The sequence below is a fragment of the Pleuronectes platessa genome, chromosome 1, assembly GCF_947347685.1.
Source record: "Pleuronectes platessa chromosome 1, fPlePla1.1, whole genome shotgun sequence".
NCBI lineage: Eukaryota > Metazoa > Chordata > Actinopteri > Pleuronectiformes > Pleuronectidae > Pleuronectes > Pleuronectes platessa.
In genome coordinates this window covers 2,357,855-2,380,325 of record NC_070626.1, presented here as the reverse complement: position 1 = coordinate 2,380,325, position 22,471 = coordinate 2,357,855, and the positions used below count along the sequence as shown (strand labels likewise).

The 22,471-nt window shown below is 40.6% G+C and overlaps 1 protein-coding gene across 2 annotated transcripts in view; it reads left to right on the top strand.

Moving 5' to 3' along the window:
- Positions 1–21,997, top strand: part of ccdc102a (coiled-coil domain containing 102A) — a 62,687-nt gene extending 40,690 nt beyond the window's left edge. For both annotated transcript variants that reach the window (XM_053422231.1, XM_053422239.1), the window contains exons 5-10: positions 83–191; positions 6,282–6,398; positions 8,065–8,274; positions 15,648–15,818; positions 16,318–16,421; positions 21,729–21,997. In XM_053422231.1, coding sequence (XP_053278206.1) covers positions 83–191; positions 6,282–6,398; positions 8,065–8,274; positions 15,648–15,818; positions 16,318–16,421; positions 21,729–21,858 — 841 coding nt within the window. In that variant the 3' untranslated portion in view covers positions 21,859–21,997. The remainder of the gene's footprint in view (positions 1–82; positions 192–6,281; positions 6,399–8,064; positions 8,275–15,647; positions 15,819–16,317; positions 16,422–21,728) is intronic.
- Positions 21,998–22,471: the final 474 nt, after the last annotated feature.

The following is a 22,471-nucleotide window of genomic DNA, read 5'->3' as shown; positions in this document are numbered from 1 at the left end:
CGCAGACATCTGCTGAGACAGTTAAACCACACAGACACTATAGCAGTCTGACGGAAATACTAATGTGTTTTGTCTTCCCCAGAGACAAACTTGCCCTGAGTAAGAGCATTGAGAGGCTGGAGGCTGAACTCAGTCAGTGGAAACTTAAATATGAGGAGCTCAGCAAGAACAAGCAGGAGGCCCTCAAACAGGTAAGCCCTCTGCGTCTTCAGGCTGTCACCCTGCCTGTTACAATAGATTTCTGTGGATTGCTGAAAATAAACAGAAGACATTCACTCACTCTTGTTGCATATACTCTAGTTTTTACTTTCTGTTTAGGCAGAGGGTCACCGACTGTAGATGGTGGTTACACAAACAAATGAGTTGGTTGATTTTGATCAAACCAAGCAACTTATTCAAGGTTCTGTGCTTTTATGTTACCACTAACTGCAGGATTAATATTTTATTTTCTTGCATTGAAATTTGTCCAATGCTTATGGCCAGGAAACTGCAAATCTAATGATGTCCCCATAATAGTAGTTGTACTTGTGTTTATTAATTGTAACTGCGTTTTTTGTTAAATTCAAAATGATAGTATCATTGGACCTCATGGAAGAACATGTCAGTGTTCTTATCCTAAACTTCACCTACATTAGGTCGTATGGTGACTTTGTTCCAACATGACATTTCAGATTAAACAAACGCTTCTAACTTCAGATAAGTGTACGTCCTGTGTGAACATGATGAACGCCAAGCTGCAAAATAAGAGCAAAATTTGCATAAATAATGCCACAATAATATATTATAAGGCTATGTGGCCTGCCTAATGTCAATGACAGTTAAAACTTATTGAGTTCAGAAGTCCTTGTTTCAGAGATGCATAGAGGAAATTCGATACTCAGTGTCAGCAAAGAATTAAGAGACTAACTAATGTAGCACTGTTAATGCTGTATCACCCGCAGGTGCCACTATCAGTGAAATAAAGAAAAAATGGTTAAATATTAAAATGGCTTTAAAAATGTCTCGCCACAGCAAGGAGATTGATGAATGCAACAGGAGGAAGTCAAGGTAAAATCTCTGTTAATGATATGAATGAAAAATTACATGCCATAACATGTGATGTTTCTGCTGGTGATGGATCAGTACACCTTGGTCCAATGTAATGTACATTATGCAGCAAGCCAAAATACTCTGTACTCTGTCGAGCAGTTTGCCACCAATGGTGTCAAGGCACTTTCACCTAACCTTCACAACAGCAACAGTTTGCTCCAACATGGTGCATTTGATGCTCATTAACTAAACGTTATGATGCTGAATGTTAAATCATGACATCAACCACTTGGAGAAAATAGTCAATTTTAGGGAAATTATTTGAGAATACCTTCATGGTGTAATTCAACTCCAGCCAGTCATCTTTGTGTGCCCCTTGTGCAAGAAACATGCTGCACTATATTGCAGCACAAAGACGTTATGTGCTCCACTGGACATCGCAACATTTAGCAGGTACGTTAATACATTTAGGATTATTACACGATCATTTGAATTGCACAGTTAAACAGAATAATGTCAACATAATTACGATGTGTTATTTATTATTTATAAAAATTGCTCCAAACTATGGAATATAAAATTCATTAATGAAAACTTTTTCATTGTCTTAGAATCTTAGATTCTGTGTAGATTGGGCATTTATTTATGCCTAATATAAAACAAACATTTCTTCTTATTAACAAATATGAATGAACCAAACCTAAAACTTGTTTTATCTGGCAGTAGGGATGAATAAAGTTGCATCTTATGCTGATGGCAGATCTTTAAAAAGTAAAAAGTAAATTTTTATTCTAGAGTTATCAAAAAATCAAATCTTCTATGAAGGATTTGGACTTCCCAAAAGAAAGATGATACAAATTGTCTCAGTCATCCTTGAATCCAGACCAATCTTATGAACCAGTTCAGGATCCGATTCATTGCAATCAGCTGCTGCTTACAGCATTTTTCGAGTTTCAAGTTTTCAGCTTGTTTCAATTGTTAGTTAACTCCCAGCTGATTGTGGTCTTAGGTGGCAGTGTACAGTAGGGGAGAGCAGGGTAATGTGGGACATTTTTTACATTTGCTCCCCTCCAGGCGAGCTAAAATGATATATCAGTAAAATTTACACATTTCCCATTAATTCAGGATGTTTTCTAGCAATGGAAATTATCAGAATGTCTTCAGGACAAAGGGCAGTGAAAATATGATTGTTTTAAAAAAAGTAGTCTTGTGTCCCACAGCTAAGGGGTAAAGTGAAATCAAGGGGGGAGAGTGAGCCACTTACTTTTTCCACACTAAAACTACCATAACAACACATGTTGTAATAGTTAAAATCCCGACAGCTAGATTGACAACCACACATTCCAAAACTAATATCGGACTAGTAACAGAATCATGGGGATTGGTCAATTAAGCACATTTATGATTATTATGATTCATGTGATCTCTTGCGCACCCTAGCTTACCTGCACATTGTTTCTCTGTCCAATTGGCAGGGACAGGGATATTGTTTTTCTCTGCGTATGCCAGTTCACGGCACTTAACTGGAGCAAGGCCATGGAACTGGTCAGCTAGTTGTTTCAAGTGTTTGGCAAGCTCCTCCTCCATCTCATCTGTGAATATTCTCTTTACCTCAGCTACTGCACCCCAGGCTACTGATTTTACTTTCCCTTTCTCTTTTTTCTTTATGAATCTTTTGAGGGTTGTCTTATCAATATTTCTATCCCTTCCAGCTTTTCTTAAGGACTTCTTTCCTTGCATGACCTCAGCAGCTGCACTCTCCATCTCTGCGAGGGGTGTTTGGCCCCAGGTTGTCTTCCTGGTGTAGTTTCTTGGCATGATGGCTTTTCTACAATGTTTATGACATTAAAAATAAAACACATACAGTGCCTTGCATAAGTATTCACCCCCCTTGGACTTTTTCCCATTATGTACTGTTACTAACTGGAATTCAAATAGACTTAAATAAACTTTTTCCCTTTTGATCAACAAAACATGCATAGTACTTTGGAGGTGCAAAATAAATTTTATTGTGACACAAACAATAATGAGAACAAAAAAGTTGACATCTGTTGGGTGCATAAGTATTCACCCCCCTGTGTCAATACTTGGTAGAACCCCCTTTCGCTGCAATTACAGCTGCAAGTCTTTTGGGGTATGTCTCTACCAGCTTTGCACATCTAGAGATGGAAAGGTTTGTCCATTCTTCTTGGCAAAAAAGATGAAGCTCAGTCAGATTGGATGGAGACCGTCTGTGAACCGCAATCTTCAAGTCTTGCCATAGATTCTCTATTGGATTGAGGTCTGGGCTTTGACTGGGCCATTTTAAGACATTAACATTCTTTAATCCAAACCATTCCTTTGTAGCTCTGGCTGTATGTTTAGGGTCATTGTCCTGCTGGAAGATGAACCTCCGCCCCAGTCTCAAGTCTTTTGCAGACTGCATCAGATTTTCTTCAAGGATTTCCCTGTATTTGGCTCCATCCATCTTTCCCTCTATTCTGACCAGTTTCCCTGTACCTGCTGAAGAGAAGCATCCCCACAGCATGATGCTACCACCACCATGTTTCACTGTTGGGATGGTGTGCTCAGGGTGATGGGCAGTGTTGGGTTTTCGCCACACATAGCGTTTTGCATTGAGGCCAAAAAGTTCAAATTTTGGTCTCATCTGACCAGAGCACCTTCTTCCACATGTTAGCTGTGTCTCCCACATGGCTTCTGGCAAACTCCAAACGGGATTTTTTATGGATCCCTTTCAACAATGGCTTTCTTCTTGCCACTCTTCCATAAAGGCCAGATTGGTGGAGTAGACGACTAATAGTTGTCCTGTGGACAGATTCTCCCACCTCAGCTGTGGATCTCTGCAACTCCTCCAGAGTAACCATGGGCCTCCTGGTTGCTTCTCTGATTAATTTTCTCCTTGTCCGACTCTTCAGTTTGGGTGGACGGCCTCCTCTTGGTAGGTTTGCGGTTGTGCCATATTCTTTCCATTTTCTTATGATGGATTTTATGGTGCTCAGAGAGATGTTCAAAGCTCTGGATATTTTTTTATAACCTAACCCTGCTTAATATTTCTCCACAACTTTATCCCTGACCTGTTTGGTGAGCTCCTTGGTCTTCATGATGCTGTTTGTTCAGTAATGATCTCCAACAAACTCTGAGTCCGTCACAGAACAGGTGTATTTATACTGAGATTAAATTGCAGACAGGTGGACCCTATTTACTAATTATGTGACTTGCAAATGTGACTTGTGAATGCAATTGGTCGCACCAGATCTTTGTTAGGGGTTTCACAGTAAAGGGGGTGAATACATATGCACTCAACACTTTTCAGATTTTTATTTGTAAATAATTGTGAAATCCATGTAATATTTCCCCCCACTTCCAAATGATGCACTATTTTGTGTTGGTCCATTACATAAACTCACGATGAAATAAATTTTAATCTGTGGTTATACCATGACAAAATGTAGAAAAGTCCAAAGGGGGTGAATACTTATGCAAGGCACTGTATAATGTAATATAACACTAAAATATGTTTAAGACTAAACTTAACTTGTGCTTCATGGTGGGGTAAAGTGAGACACTGTCTCACTTCACAGCATTTGTCCCACTTTACCCCACAGCCAACGTTTTAGAAAAAACCACATCACTTAGCAATTCAGGCTAATCTTCAGCTAGCATCAATCACATGGTTTTATATGTTGGAGGTTCACCAACATGTATGATATAAGTTTTTCTACCTGATTCAATTTGTTTTGACACAACAGTTGATTAAGTTCAAAGCAAGAAGATTTACTTTTACATGCAAAAAACACATTTTTGTGAAAAAACATACTTTCCACAACACCTGCACCAACTTCTCCTGCATGGCAAGGGGGGAATGGGAGGGGCTTGATAACATAATGGTCAAATGACCACAAATGTGTTCTGTTGCCTATATACAGGGGGTGTCTCACATTACCCAATGTCCCACATTACCCCGCTCTCCCCTATGTTTGCAACGTTATGAGGGACCCATCTGCTGGATTTGTATTTATGTGGATCAAGACATGAATAAATTGACTGGTATTTGTTTTATAACCGTATTTTTGGCAATTCCTACTTTCTGGATGAGGCTCCTACACAGATGGGTTGCTATCTTGCAGACTTGCGAGATCATTCTAGTGGCTAGTGACGTCATAAACATCAGTCATAAGACCGTTTACTCTCCAACAACCCCCGACTAACAAGAAGCTGGTGACCGACAGAGTGACTGTTCAGTTCAGCCAAGACTGGAATTACATGTTAATGATTGCCAGGAGTGAAAGCTTTACGGTAACATAAGAAGCAGACCAGAGTTAGGTTGGAATATGATACAGAGAAGTAGGAAAAAACGAACCAAGTAAGATGGTACGTCAGAATGTTACCTCAGACTGGTGTGCAGAATAAATAAATGTGTTGGGAACCAAATATGCAGTTTTTTAATAAGACAAAGAAAAAAAAGAAAAGTTCACCTCATTAGTCTAGGGATGTCAATAGAAAATATCCAAACTAAGGATAATTTTAGAAAGCAAATGTTCAGGCGCGTTCACAACAGTAATATATGTCGGCACACACATTTTATACAGTGGGATAGTAGAGTACATTCTGCGATATTCTAGTAAAATATTGCAAACAATGCCCGCTATCATTTACTGCTACTGTGGTTCTACTTATCTTTGGTGTCTACAACCAAGGAATAATTCATATACTGTAGGTTTGCTCGTGGCCTAAGGCCATAAACGTGGTTAATGTTATGGCAGAGGAAATCCACCTGAGGGCAGTCCAGTCCTTCAGAGAGGAGAGAGGCAGGCTGGTGGTACAACAAACACAAAATGACAGATTCAGTCTGATAAAACCAACAAAGGCAAATAATGGAATGGGGTGGGTCAGAGGATTTTAGAGATGTGTGGACAGTGATGATAGGTGTTTTGAAGATAAGCAGCATAGAGAAGATAAAGATGAACGCAGGATAGGGTGAAATGCCAAAGGTGCAGACGAGGCAGATGCGGAGATGCAGTGATCAGAAGGAGGGATGAAAAAATTATGGGAGAGGAGATTGGCTCAAACTTATCTACACTCTGGTCCAAGATATTCAAGATCACAGTGAATATTTTGTTCTAGAAGTGACCAGATATATCTGTTTACTGATCAAAAGATAAAACTGTCAAGCAATTAAAAAGTTTTGTTTGCTGTCATGCATCCCAATTTAATAAGATTTAATATTTCCTCCTCTTCTTAACACCATCTAGTTGAATCTGCTGAAGGAAATACATGAGGATGAACTTGGCCGCATATCTGAAGACCTGGAGGACGAGCTGGGAGCTAGGACGAGTATGGACAAGAAACTAGCTGACCTACGAGCTGAGGTGAGGAGACAGGAGAGCAGAGTGGCAACATAAGAAAGAATGTGGTGGGTGGGCAGGTAGAGGCAAAATATCAGCCCCTTACAAATGAAAACCCCCTGTTTTCCTACATTAGCATCGTCGTCTTTAACTTAATTTAGTGCCATTTGATGCAATTCATTTGTCAAATCACTTGACATAATTTCTATCATCTGGTTTATTTATTCTTATTTGAAGAAACTATATTGCATCTCCTGCTTTACATTGCATAGAGATTTCTACACTCATTCTTAATTGCTTAGGTAGTCATCTAATATTTATTTTATGATCCATCATCTTCCTGAGCAGTGAAGCTCTATTGTAAAATCACACCACAGCTGGTATACAAGTAAAACAGACGTCTAGTTTTTAGTGGTTGCACCTGAACAGTGTATATTACCTGCATGTCACCTGAGTTCTATCAATCTATGTTGTTCTTTCTGATCCTTATCACAAGTACATAATACATACACTTTCTTAGGGGAAAGCAACTACAAATTTAGATTTACAGAGAAAGAAGTCAAATGTTTGTGAGTTAGCGTTGCTATAGCGTTATTTCCTCTGGGTGTTTCATAATGGTCTGGCCTCCTCTGCTTTGATATTAAAATGTATTTGTTGTGGAACACCCAGAGGAAATCAAGACAGGAATTGTTTTGTTAGTATCCCAAAGAGCTTTACAGATAAGATGCAGTTATTTCAACAAATTAATGGAGCAGGACAGTACAAGGACATTGTCGGGGCACAACTACTGTAAATATATACAGTTAAATATGATCTTAGTCTTTCATATGATAACTAATATAGATCCATTAATATTTCACTATTGTCCACAGCAAATACTATTAGTTTTCATGGTCAGTCAGGTCAGGTGAATAGTTGAGAGTAGTTGGAGGAAAACGCCTGCATTAAAATGGGTTTTGGGTGATCAGATTACAATCAGGTAGAAGAGTCAGGTGCAAATCACATTGAGGACAGATTGTGATGTGATCAGCCATCCACCTCTGGAGATGGTCAGTGACACATTTTTACCATGTTGAACACTAATTTAAATGATATTGTGTTGCCAGCCCACACACAACAACTGCATGGGTGAAGAAAATAATCATACACAACTATTCTAGCTCTTGCCAGTAAACACAGGATCCACTCCTCTCTTCAGCCAGGACGTCTGTGGATGGAGTAAAGATCAGACCGATTGAAAAGCAGAAAAACAAAACGCTACATTACGGATTGGCTACCATCTTATGCTATTCTTCTTCTTCTTTCCTCTGCTTGTTGTTGTTTATTCATGCCTGCGCAATTTAGAAGAGGATGTTACATGAACATGGACAGAATGATCAGTTCTCAGTCCGATCTAAAAACGTATCTCAGTTCGGACAGTGGGGACTCATATTATCACCAGTGGTAAATGTAATCTTGATACTATCAGGGTGTGATGTTGGATGTCGGGCAAACACACAATGACCTTAGACTTAGTATAATTTCAAACATTCACACCAGGAGTTGCGCTGTATAGCTACACTGCTGATGTAGTTATCACTGAGCAGCTCCACTGGAGATGATGCTTGAGGTAACACAACCCCCCTGTAACATTTAGTCTACCACCAGAAAACATTTCATCAAGTCAGCCTCTTCCTCTCACTGTCTTTAGATGGAGAGGCTGCAGGTGGAGAACGCTGCAGAGTGGGGACGCAGAGAGTGTTTGGAAACCGAGAAACTGGCCTTGGAGAGGGACAACAAGAAGCTGCGTGCTCAAGCTGAAGACCTAGAGGAGCAACTGGCCAAGAAACGCCGACAGGCCGCATCCGCTCTCGACACAGACCTGAAGGCCATCCAGAGCGAGCTGTTCGAAAGAAACAAGGTGGGCAGGACTTCTCTTACACATCCGTGTGCTTTCACCCTGCTAAGAAACCTTTCAAGCAGCTGCCCTCTGGTCATGTTTCCTTCAATCCAGTTTTACCAACTATTAGTAGAAAATGTCATTGTATCACAACTTTAGTCTTATCTGGTATTTTTGTACGTCATTTCTATTTCAACAAAATTGTCTACACCAAAGTAACCAGGACTGTAAACACAACTGAGTAATTCTTTAGATTCCATGCAGCAACAAAACAGAAATGGACTTCAGTTTGTACAATCATTTTATTACCGCACCGGTACATAGATGCTGATGAAATCTCTTGGTGTGTGTGTGTTTGAGAAAATACAGAGAGAGATTGATTGTATTATGAGAGTAATGTTGAAACCATGGTATTGATCCTGACAGAGAATGAGAAACAAGACAAGCGATAAAGACACTGAATGCACATTTGGTTGATTGATAGTAGAATCATCTTCATCCACAGCCACTGATTTGGCCATCGCTGCATCTGAACAGATTAATGCTCGCTGTCACACTGCGATACACAGTCAGTGTAAATCAGTGTGAAACTAGCATCCAATTTCCTCACTATAGCTCTTTCTGTGTATCTGTCTGTCTGCACATCTCACCAACAATTACAGTAGGACCATTTGTTTTTGCAATTTATTTTTCTTTTATTCTCTGTTCCAAAAGCCAAGACTGAATAACGTTGAATACTTTCCCCAAGAAGTTTCACATTGGATATTGTTTTTGTGGCAGTGGGTATTATCATATTTTAAACACAGATCATTTAAATGAGGTGGAGCAAGTGAAGCGTGAGTGAAATCTAGTGTTTGCTTTTACAAGACAGGAGCAATTTTGATTGAATTTATGGTTTAAAGCAGGCAAAGAAATACATAATAACAGTGAAATTGGAAATAAAGGAATAGAATTTATAAAATTATAATATACATAATTCATATATATCTTAGAACAATGTATTGTTATGATACCTATAGTCACCAGGTGGGGTTGTTTATCCAAAATGCAGAATATGTTGATTGTAGTCATATTTCATGCTGTGTGTGTGTGTGCGTGTGTGCGTGCGTGCGTGCGTGCGTGAGATGATCTCTTATTTCTTTAAATGGCCCTATTACCCAAAGCCAGGGTGGGTGGCACATTCATACACTCGCAACTATAATGTGTGTACGTTTTTGGCAATGTAAATGGCCCCATTATCACCTGCCCCATGGGGTTATTTATGAAGCACTCAGGTTTATTTAATGCTACAATTAGCAGTGCACACACACTAGAATGATTCAAAGAGAGAGGGGCAGTGATTACTCTGTACATTATGTTGAGAGAAGAGTGCTCTGAGTTCATGATTAAATATATCTTCGAAAAATATTGATATTCCAGCAGTCTCATTTTCCCCCTCTCATCATGTCTTTGCATTTACTGCATTGTGTTACCGGTCTGCTGAAGATGAAAACAATTACAGAAAAATAACTTTCAATGTTTACATAATTAAAATAGAGCTCATACTTTGACCATTGAAAGTGCAGTGCCGGAAGAGAAGGGGCAGGACCAGATCATTGCCAGATGAACTAGAACTTTGTTAATTGCTAATTATTATTTTTTTATTCATCTTATTTCATGTCTTTGATTTAATTGTAAAACACTTTGAGCTTAATCTTGTGTACGAAATCAAGATCTCATATCACATTTGAATTCACTAGATCAAGATTTTATTACAATCTTCACCAAATCAGACACACTCTCACAATCACTATCACATAGGTCCATAGGTTTACTCTGACACATTGCTCACAGATCATTCACATTTAATAGAGTCCGGGACCTCCAGCTTCTCCCCCATATCCTCCGCTCCCCTCCTGTCTCTTCCTTCTCAATCTACCCTCTTCATTACAGTGTTTCAAGTGATGAAACTGCTGAGAATACAGAGGTTTCTGGCATACAGTAGAAAGCTGCTCTATTTATCACACCTTCTGACTGACAGATTACACACCATACACTGGAGTCAGGACTTTGAACAAAAAAAAAAAAAGGTGGCAGGCAGATAGACAGACACATCTGACTAGCAGGTAGGCATAAGCCATCTTCATATATGACCTGCGGGTAAGACCTGGAGAATTGGCTACAGAGTTTACCTGCAGTCTAACTTTCACACATGCACAACACATCCAGAGCAACTAATTCTTTATTAAGGCTAGGTGTGGAGCAGCCGGGTGCAGCAGACAGAGGCAGGAAGTCACGTATGTACTCTGCTACATTGTTTTAGCGCACACATTTAGCAGAAAGTGTATGTTTTGGGATGTCCATGTCGTAACCTTGCGATATAGGGTATTCAATACCATTTTTATGTTTCATGAAGATGTTAAATCAAAGAGAATCCACCAGCGGATGTTAGGGACACGTGAGTTGTGCACCTTAGCACCATCAAGAGTTTTGGGCTTTTAATCAACGATACAGAACTTGAGAGTACGCTGAGGCAGGTAAATCTGAGTGGCTACTGGCTTGTTTGGCAGCACTATTGAAGCCATGTGGTCGCTCAGTAGATCAGACATCATAACCTCTATGCCTTTTGAACTAAATACTTTCCCATTTGTAACATAGGACAAGATGGAGATTACGCTATGTACTTTCTGCTGCACTAATTAATGCCTACCGCCAGTTGATGTAATCAGATGTTAGTGACCAACAGCGGGTGTTTGGGACATGTGCCTTAGGGTAGCTGTAGTTGAGATTAGGGGCCATGATGGATCTTCGTTCAGCCACTGCTGTAGGTTTTAAGGTGAGGGAAGGACGTCATATGTTACTCTAAGCAGGAAGCTAATCCTGCTTGCTTCCATTTCCCCCATGTCCTTCCAGCTGATCTTTCTTTTCTCTATGCTTTCCCATGTCATCCACTGCCCCTGTCTGGCTTGAGTGACAGACTTCGCACATCTTGCTGCCTCGTCCAGACGCCGGATTTCCAGGACTACCAATTTTCGCTGCTCTGAAGGAGTTGCTTTGTTCCACAGGGGTCTACTCTGACCTAGGCCAAAACCTCCTCTTTCCTGTTGAACGTGGCCCACAATGTCAGCGTGCTCAAGTGCTTAATTTGCTTGAGTTGCATCTTTTGGTGTCCATTTCAGCCCTGTTGTCAATGATGTCCAACAGCCCATATAGATTTTTCTCTGGACTCTGAGAGGATCATCTTCAGCCTTGTTTTGGTGCATTTAAACTCCATGACGAGACTTTGGATAAGCAGCTTGAGAATGCCATGTCCATACAGGCTGATGCTGCTCAAACATCTTGGGACTCCTAACCACTCTCTGACATAAGAGTTGATCTTTCTCTCCATGTTCTCAACTCTAGTCATAGGAATGTCAACTACTGACATCAGTCAGGGTAAAAGGCCAAACTGGAAGCACCAGGGCTTTAGCTTGCTCAATGTTCTTCAGACCTCTGTTGACATCCTGCTTCAGTTGCTGGACCTGCTTAGTGTTTTTGAGGCTTGCATAATTACATCAACCAAGGCTTTTTATTGGTTTATCAGACACTGTTGGAATGGGTTATCCATTAATATATAACCTATGGTCTGATTTCTTACCTTTGCTTATTGAGATGCTTCTTGATTTTTATGTATTGATCCTCATTCTGGCCCATGTGGTGTTGTATTCACGTTTCCTAAGCAACCATCTGGTGCACGGTGCAGTTGTGGTCAGGGTTGTCATGTTGTCCATGTAAATGGTTTTGGTAAATGGTTTCGTATTTATATAGCGCTTTTCTAGTCTTGATGACCACTCAAAGCGCTATACAGTACAGTTTTACATTCACACATTCACACACACATTCATACAGTGGATCTACTCGCAGCACTTTGTTATTCTATGGGGGGCCATTCGGGGTTCAGCATCTTGCCAAAGGACACTTCGGCATGCAGATGGGTCAGACTGGGGATCGAACTGCCGACCTTCAGGTTGGAGGACGACCACTGTCGTCAGAGTGTAGGCCTTGATAGTTGGTAATCGGACCGTGACCTTTGTTGCTCGCCACCTACTACCCATTTTGAAGCTCTAATAATCACCTCCGTTGCCATAGTGAACGCTAGTGGGGAGATGGTGCAGCCAGTCATGATGCCCACTTCGAGATGCTGCCATATGGTGGTAAAATCTGGTGTTTTGAAGAAGAATTTCAGAATTGCCAAAAGTATCTTAAAAGGAAAGGTGGTTGATATCCCAGATATGTGCAACTTTCCTAATGTGTTGTAATTCATAGCTAAAAATACGTCCAACAAATCCACTACTTCCTCGTGATAGGCATTTGTCAAAAAGTGCAGTTTTTTTCTATCAGTAGAACCAATGAGCTTGAATTTGAGAGATAGACAGGGTAGGTAATTCCGAAAAAACTGAGAAACAGACGAACGCTTTCTTTTTTCACAGAATTTCCTGAGAGTAAAACAAACACAGAATAACACCAAACTCTCCCTGCATAGCACATCTTTCTGCCTTTACTACTGAACCGTCATAACCAACATTTAATGTCAGACAGGCTGGAGATCTGAATTTCTTCCTGGATTCCCTGTCTCATACTCATATGAAGGCTGCATTTTGTCAATTTCGTATTCGTATCTATTTATATTTGTATTTTCTCATCTTTGTTATGTATTAGATAATGCATTATTTTTCATTTGCTGCTATTATCATGGAAATATGTGATGGGGGGGATGCGTTTTTGTTAATTCGTAAAGCAAAAATAATACATAATACACGGGTTTGGCTTTTATTGTTCCTGTAGATATGCCGCTATTGGTGTATAAATTCAGAAGAGCTTCTTGGAAGCTGCTCTGCCTGGGGAGACATTAAGTGTGAGGTAGATGAGAGGGAGGCTGAATCTATGCCATCAAAGTACTGCACATGAAAGTGCAATGAGTGACAATGGTGCATTATTGATAATGCCATTAGCTTCAAGTGCAACCTTTCTATAGTTATTCCAAGGCAAACCTGTGGAAAATATATTTTTGTTGTTTCAAACATGACCAGCAACACAATTACCTGAAATGACAGATTTGAATAAAACCTTGTTCAAATAGTTTGGAAGACAACCAAATGTTTCCATTAAGACATGTCCATCCAGAGACCATTAGTCACTTTTTAGTGTTATTTTACTTTGAGTGCTTCCTTCCTTATTGACAGCCTCACCATTTCCTCTGGATACTTGAAGCATTTCTCATAGCTTTTCATCCAAACTGAACCATTAGAAAAGACACATACATACACAAATATGTGTATGTGTGTGTGTGTATATATAAGAACAATGTGTCAATCAGCCCAGGGGCCTCTACAAAAAATTCCTCTTACATAACCTGAGACAATGATTGACCTTCCATTGTAAATTACCTTGTAACTGTGTTTTGAAAGGTACTTTATAATTAATATCTTTATTTTTATTGTTATTATGAAAGATGTATCACAACAATTGGCATGCAATCACCTCATCTGAATATATCAGACAGGAAAATTAGCCCAAGTCAATCCCCAGACTTCACTTTGTCAAAGATTTGCCAAAGGGTGTCTGTCAACTGATACACTGATACCAACAGGCAACAACAAATGCTAATGAGGCACTACAAATTGTTAAATATATTGTATGTATTTATCTCACTCATCATTGTTAGTGTGACTACAGCCGTCTTTTGAATTAGGTTTTTTTGAGGGGGGGGTGAGGAGACATAACAGAACAAATCTGTCACTTCATTATTTTTCAACACCCTAAACATTCGGATTTGCCCTGTAAAACATGGTCTTTGTGCTTTTATTAAAAGTTTTGTGTCAGCCTTATCAGTGTCAGTATCAGTCGGCCTCTATTTAACATATTACAGTTTCTATCATTTGACATGTATTTGTATCCATGGAAAAGTTCCATGTGTGGTACATGATGTAAATAACATTTTAATACTAACTACTTAACTGATGGATGAAGTGATTGACGCAGTCAACATGGGACTCCACTTCATCCTCCAGCACCTCGACTCCCCTGGCACCTACGCCAGGATCCTGTTTGTGGACTTTAGCTCCGCATTCAACACCATCTCCCCAGCTCTTCTCCAGGACAAGCTGACACAGCTGAGCGTGCCTGAGCCCACCTGCAGGTGGATCACTAACTTCCTGACTGACAGGAAGCAGCGCGTGAGGCTGGGCAAGCTTGTCTCTGAGACCCAGACCATCAGCACTGGAGCCCCTCAAGGTTGTGTGCTCTCTCCTCTACTCTTCTCCCTCTACACCAACAACTGCACTTCCAGCCACCCCTCTGTCAAACTCCTGAAGTTTGCTGACGACACCACCCTAATTGGATTAATTTCCAATGGGGACGAGGCCGCCTACAGAGAGGAAGTTAACAGCCTGGCTTCCTGGTGCAGCCAGAACCACCTGGAGCTGAACGCTTTAAAAACTGTAGAGATGGTAGCAGACTTCAGGAGGAGTCCAGCCCAATCCGCCCCCCTCACCATGTGCAACTCCCCAGTTAAAACAGTGGAGTCTTTCAGATTCCTGGGGACGATCATCGCACAGGACCTGAGGTGGACGGAGAACATCACCTCCATCATCAAGAAGGCCCAGCAGAGGATGTTCTTCCTGCGGCAACTGAGGAAATTCAACATGCGGCGGAAAGTGATGGTTGAGTTTTATACAGCCATCATTGAGTCCATCCTCACCTCATCTATAACTGTCTGGTTTGCTGCCTCCACTGCCAAGGCCAAGGGCAGACTGCAGCGGATCATTCGGTCAGCTGAGAAGGTCATTGGCTGTGACCTGCCGGCTCTCCTAGACCTGTTCCACTCCAGGACCAGTAAGAGAGCAGGCAAGATCATTGCTGATCCTTCCCATCCCGGTCACCACCTGTTCCAGAGACTACCGTCCGGAAAAAGGTTCCGGGCCATCAGGACTAAAACCTTGCGTCACCTGAACAGTTTTTTCCCCATGGCAGTGGGGCTCACAAACAAGCCCCCTGCATCACACTGACTCTGTATCACACTGACTCTGCTGCCCCCCCCCCCCCCCCCTCGCACATAATTTATATCTCTATATTATTAGCATTATCACCAATCTATGCACCTTAGAACCGCACGAAACTCTCTTACTGTATATATTGTTGTTCAATATTGTTGTTTTTATATTGTTGTTTTTGAATTGTTGTTTGTATATTGTTGTTTGTACAGTGCACCTACCACACCAAGGCAATTTCCTGTATGTGCAAATATACATGGCAATAAAAATAATTCTGATTCTGATTCTGATTAATCAACTGATATTAATCATAATAATAGGATGTGAATATGGAGCTCATATAAGCCTGCGTCTGTCCTCTCTGTCTGTCTGCTTTGTCCTCAGGAGCTGGCCGACCTTCGCCACATTCATGCTAAGCTGAAGAAGCAGTTCCAAGAGAAGACGGCGGAGCTCGTTCATGCCAACCGGAGAGTCGAGAGTCATGAGACAGAAGTGAAAAAGCTACGTCTGAGGGTGGAGGAGCTTAAGAAAGAGTTAGGACAAGCTGAGGATGAGGTAGGAAACATGTGTTTGTGTCTGATCGAAATGTTTAATGGTCAGACCTTCAGGCTGTTGTTCTGTCCTTGTGTTTGACTGCTCCCCTAATGCAAAAACTCCACTTACCAACTGTTATATAACATAATTCTACTCCCATGGTAGTTACATACACAATAGAAAACACCCTAGAATTGTTTGATTGCTTTGTAGAGCTGAATATAACTGTTGCTTACTGTGTAAAGTTTCCCGTGTGCAACAGACTGGCGACATCGAGTAGTGTTACACAACACACCCTAGACTCTCTTAGCTTGTGATCAAATAAGAAGTTTGATTTCTACAAGATCAACATGCATCAACACTCTGAAAGAAATACAAGTGTGTGTGTGTGTGTGTGTGTGTGTGTGTGTGTGTGTGTGTGTGTGTGTGTGCGCGCGTGTGCGCGTGTGCGCGCATGCGTGTGTGCATGTCTGTGTGTGTCTGTGTGTATGCATGCTTGTCTGTGTGTGTTTGTGTACAGTTGGATGAGTCTCATAACCAGACCAGGAAGCTGCAGAGGTCTCTTGATGAGCAGGTGGAGCAGACTGAGAACCTGCAGGTACAATTGGAACACTTACAGTCAAGGTAAGACTCTCACACACACACACACAAACTCTCGACTACACTTTAATTAGGGCCCAAGCACTGACAGTGGGAGGCCCTATTGAAATTGTAAAGATTATTATTATTATTATTATTATTATTATTATTCAGGCAAATGAATTGGCTTTTTGAGGGCTTTAACATGCTCAAATTCTTACCAAAATGGGCTGAAAGTTAGAAAGTGGTGAAAATGTACGCAGAGCTGCCAACTCTCATGCTTCCGCCGTGTGACACACGCTTTTGCATGTTTTCACACGCACTCACGCCACACATCCAATTTCTCACGCCATCTTGGATCTTTTAAGTGAAGCGCATGACTAAATCTATTTTAACTTGTTGACGAGACGAGACGAAAATGTTGGTGGTTGACTAAGTCACGATCATTTTTTAAAACATCATCGTATCAGGCCGTCATGAAGTACCAGGAGTGTGTGTGTGTGTGTGTGTGTGTGTGTGTGTGTGTGTGTGTGTGTGTTTGTGTGTGCCCCAGATAGCGCACCGGTCCCGAGGCTCCGCCCCCCGCCCTGCGCACTCGCTCAGAGACACAAGACCAGAGCTCCTTCACGTGAAGGAGCTGGTCACTGACTCACCGGCTGCTCAGTGGAAACAGTGAAAACACAGAGTTTCTCTGGTCTCAGCTGATCAGAGCTCAGCGTCTTGATCAGAGCAGAAGCTGCAGTTGGTTTCTACCGAGCTGCAGTTTCTGTGTCCGCCTCCAGCCTGACCTGCTCTCACTTTTCGTTTAAATATTTCGCCAACTAAAATATATATTTTTAAGCTATTAGGCTGCAGCTATATGTTTTTATTTATTTAAAAATAGGGTACTTCTTATTTCATACATTTTCCACAAATACGGGGAGGACTCAAATAACCCTACAAAGGTCTGTGTTTAATTTATTTCAAAGTAGGCCGACACTTGCCTGTGTATTTTCTTCTCTTCATAAGCGTTTGGTTTTTCCTTTGTTGTAACAGGTAAAAATATCAATCAAATGTCAACAGTTTTCTTTATTGTTGTTCGATAATTTCATAAATGCAACAAACCATAGTTTAGTATAGTATAACTTTATATAAAACTTTATTAGCTTTGTTATCAAATATGTTTTGCGGCTCCAGACAAATTTTATTTTGGGGAAGAGGGTGCATTGTGTTGCTTAAAAAGGCTACTGTTTAAGCACTTTATTTGTTGCACTTTTTTGTCTGATGGAAAGTGTGGTGGGAGGCGAACATAAATCATTAACTGCTCTTAAGAATACAATTATTTAAAATATAGGTTAGGTTTCAGTTCAGAATTAGTTGAAAACCATTGTAATCAAAATGTCAATCAACCTACCTTGGTCAAATCTTAAACAAAGGTCTATTAATTAGGCTATATTGTGGTCATTGAGGCACAACAATAGTTTTCTGGTTGAATGTTCAGCTCAAGGCTAGAAGGCCCTACAAGTCATGATCAGAGGAACATGAATCAGAAGAAGTTCAGGTATTGCACATCTTTAGCATACCACCCAAAAATCCACTAGAATGCAGGAAACAACATCTACTTAAACCAACATTTCCTGGGGGTGGACCTTCAGCTATGTCTTTGCGTCACAGAATGTAACCAATGTTGTCCATCTCCAGTCGGCCGCTCCTATCAACGACTTCGGGCCCCAAAGGCCACCAGAATGCAGCGAACAACATGGATACAACGCCAAATTCCAACAATTCCCTGATATTTGAGCCACCAACGTGTGTGGCTGTGTGCGCGGCAAAATGTTGGTCACCCCCGACAAAATCTCACTCCAAGGTTTTTTGAAAAGTTGGCAGCTCTGTGTACGTATTCTGGAGGAATTTTCAATGGGCGTCGCAAAATGTCTCAATGGTGCCCCCCGAGACCCCGGAACGTGTTCACATTGACCGATCTTCACAAAAATTGATACACAGGTCTATCCTGACCAGACAAACTAAAAACAAATTGGAAAAACGCAACAGGAAGCCTGCTATTTTGCATTTAGTGGCCATTTTGGCCATATTTCACATTTTTACTTTGGTATACTTGTACCAGGGCTTTCATTATGATTTAAGTTCCCCCCCTGAATATAAGAAATAGTCGCATTTTAAGATTTTAATTTTTATTTTGTATGAAATTATTTTAAAGCTGAAAGTTATATAATGTTAAGCTATTATTAAGTCAGATAATTTCAAACCAAAGACACTAGAGTGTTTCAGATATGCAGTCCATAATCCTTGAATCCCAGAAAGTTATGAGGGCCCATTTATGTTCAATACCATTATTGAGAAAAAATTGACATGAGGACATGTTGGCTGACTTGGTTTTAGGGTTAGGGTTTGGGTAATGGGCTAGGGAATGTATTATGTCAATGTCCTCACAACTATAGAGAGACGTGCATTTGTGTGTGTGTCTGTGTGTTTCTGTGTGTGTGTGTGTCTGTGTCGTGTTAGTAATGTGATGTGATGTGAAGCTGACAGCCTGCTTGTAGCAGGCAGGCTTGCTGTGAGCCTCAGTACTTACTTGTCCTACTATTTAGAGATTAGCTTCTTCTGCTCTGTATGTGTGTGTATCACTTGTCACTCACTTTAGCTCTAACACTCTATCAGCTTTACACAGTCCTCAGCTCGTTGCTCTCTGCCCCCCTTTGCTTTCTCTCCATACCCTCCACATTGCTGCTCAAGACAGCCAATTGCTGAGCACCCACTTGCAGGTCACCATAGTAACAGGGAGCCCTGTTGTTGCCTGGCTATGTGGAGGAGTTACAGGCGTGTCGGCATAGTAACAGCTTCAGAGACTGACACAAATCTGTGTGTGTAGTTCTAGAGGTTGTAGCTTAAGCTTTTCAAGTAGATGGTGCAACATTTGTTCAAAGCCTTTCTACATTTTGGACTTTGCAGCAACCTGTTCCGTTGCAGACCAACACTGTCAAGACGGTATAATACAGGTCAACACTGCATACGCACATGTCAAACTTCACCAACATCACATATATATTCAAGTGACCAGCACCTACTAATTCAAGAAACATGAATCTATGTCTGTCTGTATGTGGGATGCATATCTTGCAAACCATTCACCCATGTGGTTTCACACTTGGCATGTGTATTGTAAATTGCAGTGCTGTGTTTGCTGTGATTTGGACACAAGATAGGTTCAATCTGAATAAAAAGGGAACAAGCAGGCAGTGTTCCTTCAGCCTGTGAACTGATTTGAACATCTACTTCTGTGTCCTCCGATACACTACAGCAGTGGTCAGCAAATGTGTCAAACCTCGGGTCAAAATGAGAAAATCTTAAACAGACATTCTCAGGTTGAATGTTGCAGGTCTCGATCTCAAGCATGGCAGCAGCATTCCGAGGATCTCTAACTACATTTCAATGTCTTTTCAAAGTAAAAGCACATTTTGTTGTAGCAATGCTTAATATAGAGCTGATTTACAGAGCTTTGATTTTGAAAAGTTGGGCACCTGGGTCTGAAGATTGTTTGATTGCTCAACAGACCTCTGATTAAGTCGACATGCAATGCAAAATACACATACAACTGTACAACAATACAACTGTAATAAAGCAAATTTAGCTTTATTTTATGAAAAACATTGACTTTGAAATCTTCATTACAGATAAGACAGGTAAGATGAACCCTAGGTTGTCTAACTTCCCTATAGCAGTATATAAAAAGCTCTGTACACAATCTCAAAAATAAAAAATAAAATGTGACAGTATATTGTGGAACTGTTTGAGGACTACTGACAAGGAATACTGTAATACTGAAGGAGAATCCAGAGCGTATCAAAGAAGCTGTTATTTTTAAAAACATATTTTAATACTTAATCATTAGTCACAATATGGAATGGGGAGATTAAACAGGAGGATTTCATCTGTCTATTTACATAATAATCTGTCTGTGTGGTATGTTTAAAAAGGCTTGGATACACTCCGAACATAACTCAACACGTAAGGCGTATCAGCAACTGCTTATGTTTCCATCTGTGGTGTAGGAAACATGATCTGGTGCATCGTGGCTGCACTGTTGCAGGGGTTTTCGATAAAGCCATTAATTCTCCTCATTGCTCATTGAAAAAGTAACAACAACACTGTTGGATGGCAGCATCTCTGTCTATACATTCTCCCACTGGACTCACTCTCTTCCTGCGCTGTTGAAAAGCTTTTAGGAAGTGAGCTTGTTTTGTGGGCTAAATGTTATGATGGTTAATATCAGTTGTTGGCTCTGACCTTGACTGCTGATTTCTAAGGATAGAAAAGGTGAAAAGATCAGAAGGAGCAGTGTTTGGGGAAATGTTGCATTGGAGGAAAGCCAAAGACCCAGGTTGATGATGTGGATATGGTTTGCAGAGGTGTTATGATAATGGCTCAGTAGTGACTTAGAACATGGTATTAAGTGATAACATGTTAATCAATCACATTGATCCTGGTCCTCTACCACTATCCACAATCAGCTGCCAACATGATCATGATCCACCAATACGATCAAGATCTCTGATTTGCGATCCACCATCATGATCCACGATGTGGCATCTGTTAATCTGCATCATCAGTTAGCAGGGGGATTTAACTTTAGTTTAGCCTTTTAGTTGATGAAATCATTTATCTGATACTGTGACAAAAAGTAATGTCTTAAAAGAGCTATCTAATACTGCAAGATGTAAGTTGAAGTGGAAAAACTAGTTTTATTACTCAGGTTCAAACTATGTTTATTATTATCAATGCTTGTCTCTGTTGAAACATTTTGTGATTTAATTTACCTCTTCAGGTCTTATTAAGTATTCAGGAAAAATCACTGCTGCTGTCACAAACCAGAAAGTTTGGGAGCCTTCTTCATATTGACCCATAGTGTCACTGAACTGACTTATTAATTTGACAGTTAATGTGATCGTCATCCTGCATCATGGAGTTTCGATTTGAACTCCAAGTCTCCAGACTCCAGTCCTACCTACTCAACAGTTTGCTGGTTTTATCCTTTATTGATATAGTGTCAGTCATCACTGTAGAGGCAGCTTCACACAAACCAAATGTTTAAACATAAGTTGTCCCTTGAAAAAAGAGCAGTTCAGAATTCTACTGATGAAGCAACTGAAATTGTTTTTGCGGCAGTGAGGTTTTATCTCCACTTCTTCATCAAACTGTGAATGTTATACATTACTTGCTCACTTAAGAAACTAAGAGGCAGAGCTTCGTTTGCACTGATGGTACACCTATGATTAAATATATGCTGTTAGATAAGTTAATTACAACACTTAATATGTTTCTGTGTTTTGCCCCCCCCCCCCTTCTGATCCCTAGACTGCGGAGGCAGCAGCAAAGTCCTGGACTCTTTGGGAAGATGCGATCGGCTCGGTTCACTCCTGAAAACCCAGACAGTCCCACCAGCGATATGGATGAGGAGGAGGAGGAACAGCTCCAGATCCCATGACACAGACAAACACACACACACACACACACACACACACACACACACACACACACACACACACACACACACACACACACACACACACACACACACACACACACACACACACACACACACACACACACACACACACACAGACTGTGAACCATCATATACTGTTGAGGTGTTGTTACTCCGGAGGAAAACTTTTTATACAAAAAAAGAATGGTTTTACAACTAGAAGGAGCTCAGTCTGTGAGTGTTTTAAGGACCAATCCAATATTTTTAAACATTTCACTCAATGTCAGATCAAATGATCAGTATTAAGTGATTTCGTCAACTGGTTACTGGACAGGATAATGATCACAAATCTGTGAGTTATTAAAAGACCAAACAAAAAAACAATGAAGCTTTAAACATGAATACGTTTCCACACAGTAGCAGTAAAACATCCCTTACCCTTACAAATAACTAAAACTAACACATGCTTGCAAATCTATGGGTTGATTATTTTATTAAAGCTATTTACAGCTATGAGATTGGAGTATTCTAATCTGTATCTAACTGTATAACTATCTCAATCAATGTATGTGTAATCAGATTTCTTTCCACATTTACAAATGTGATTACGCTC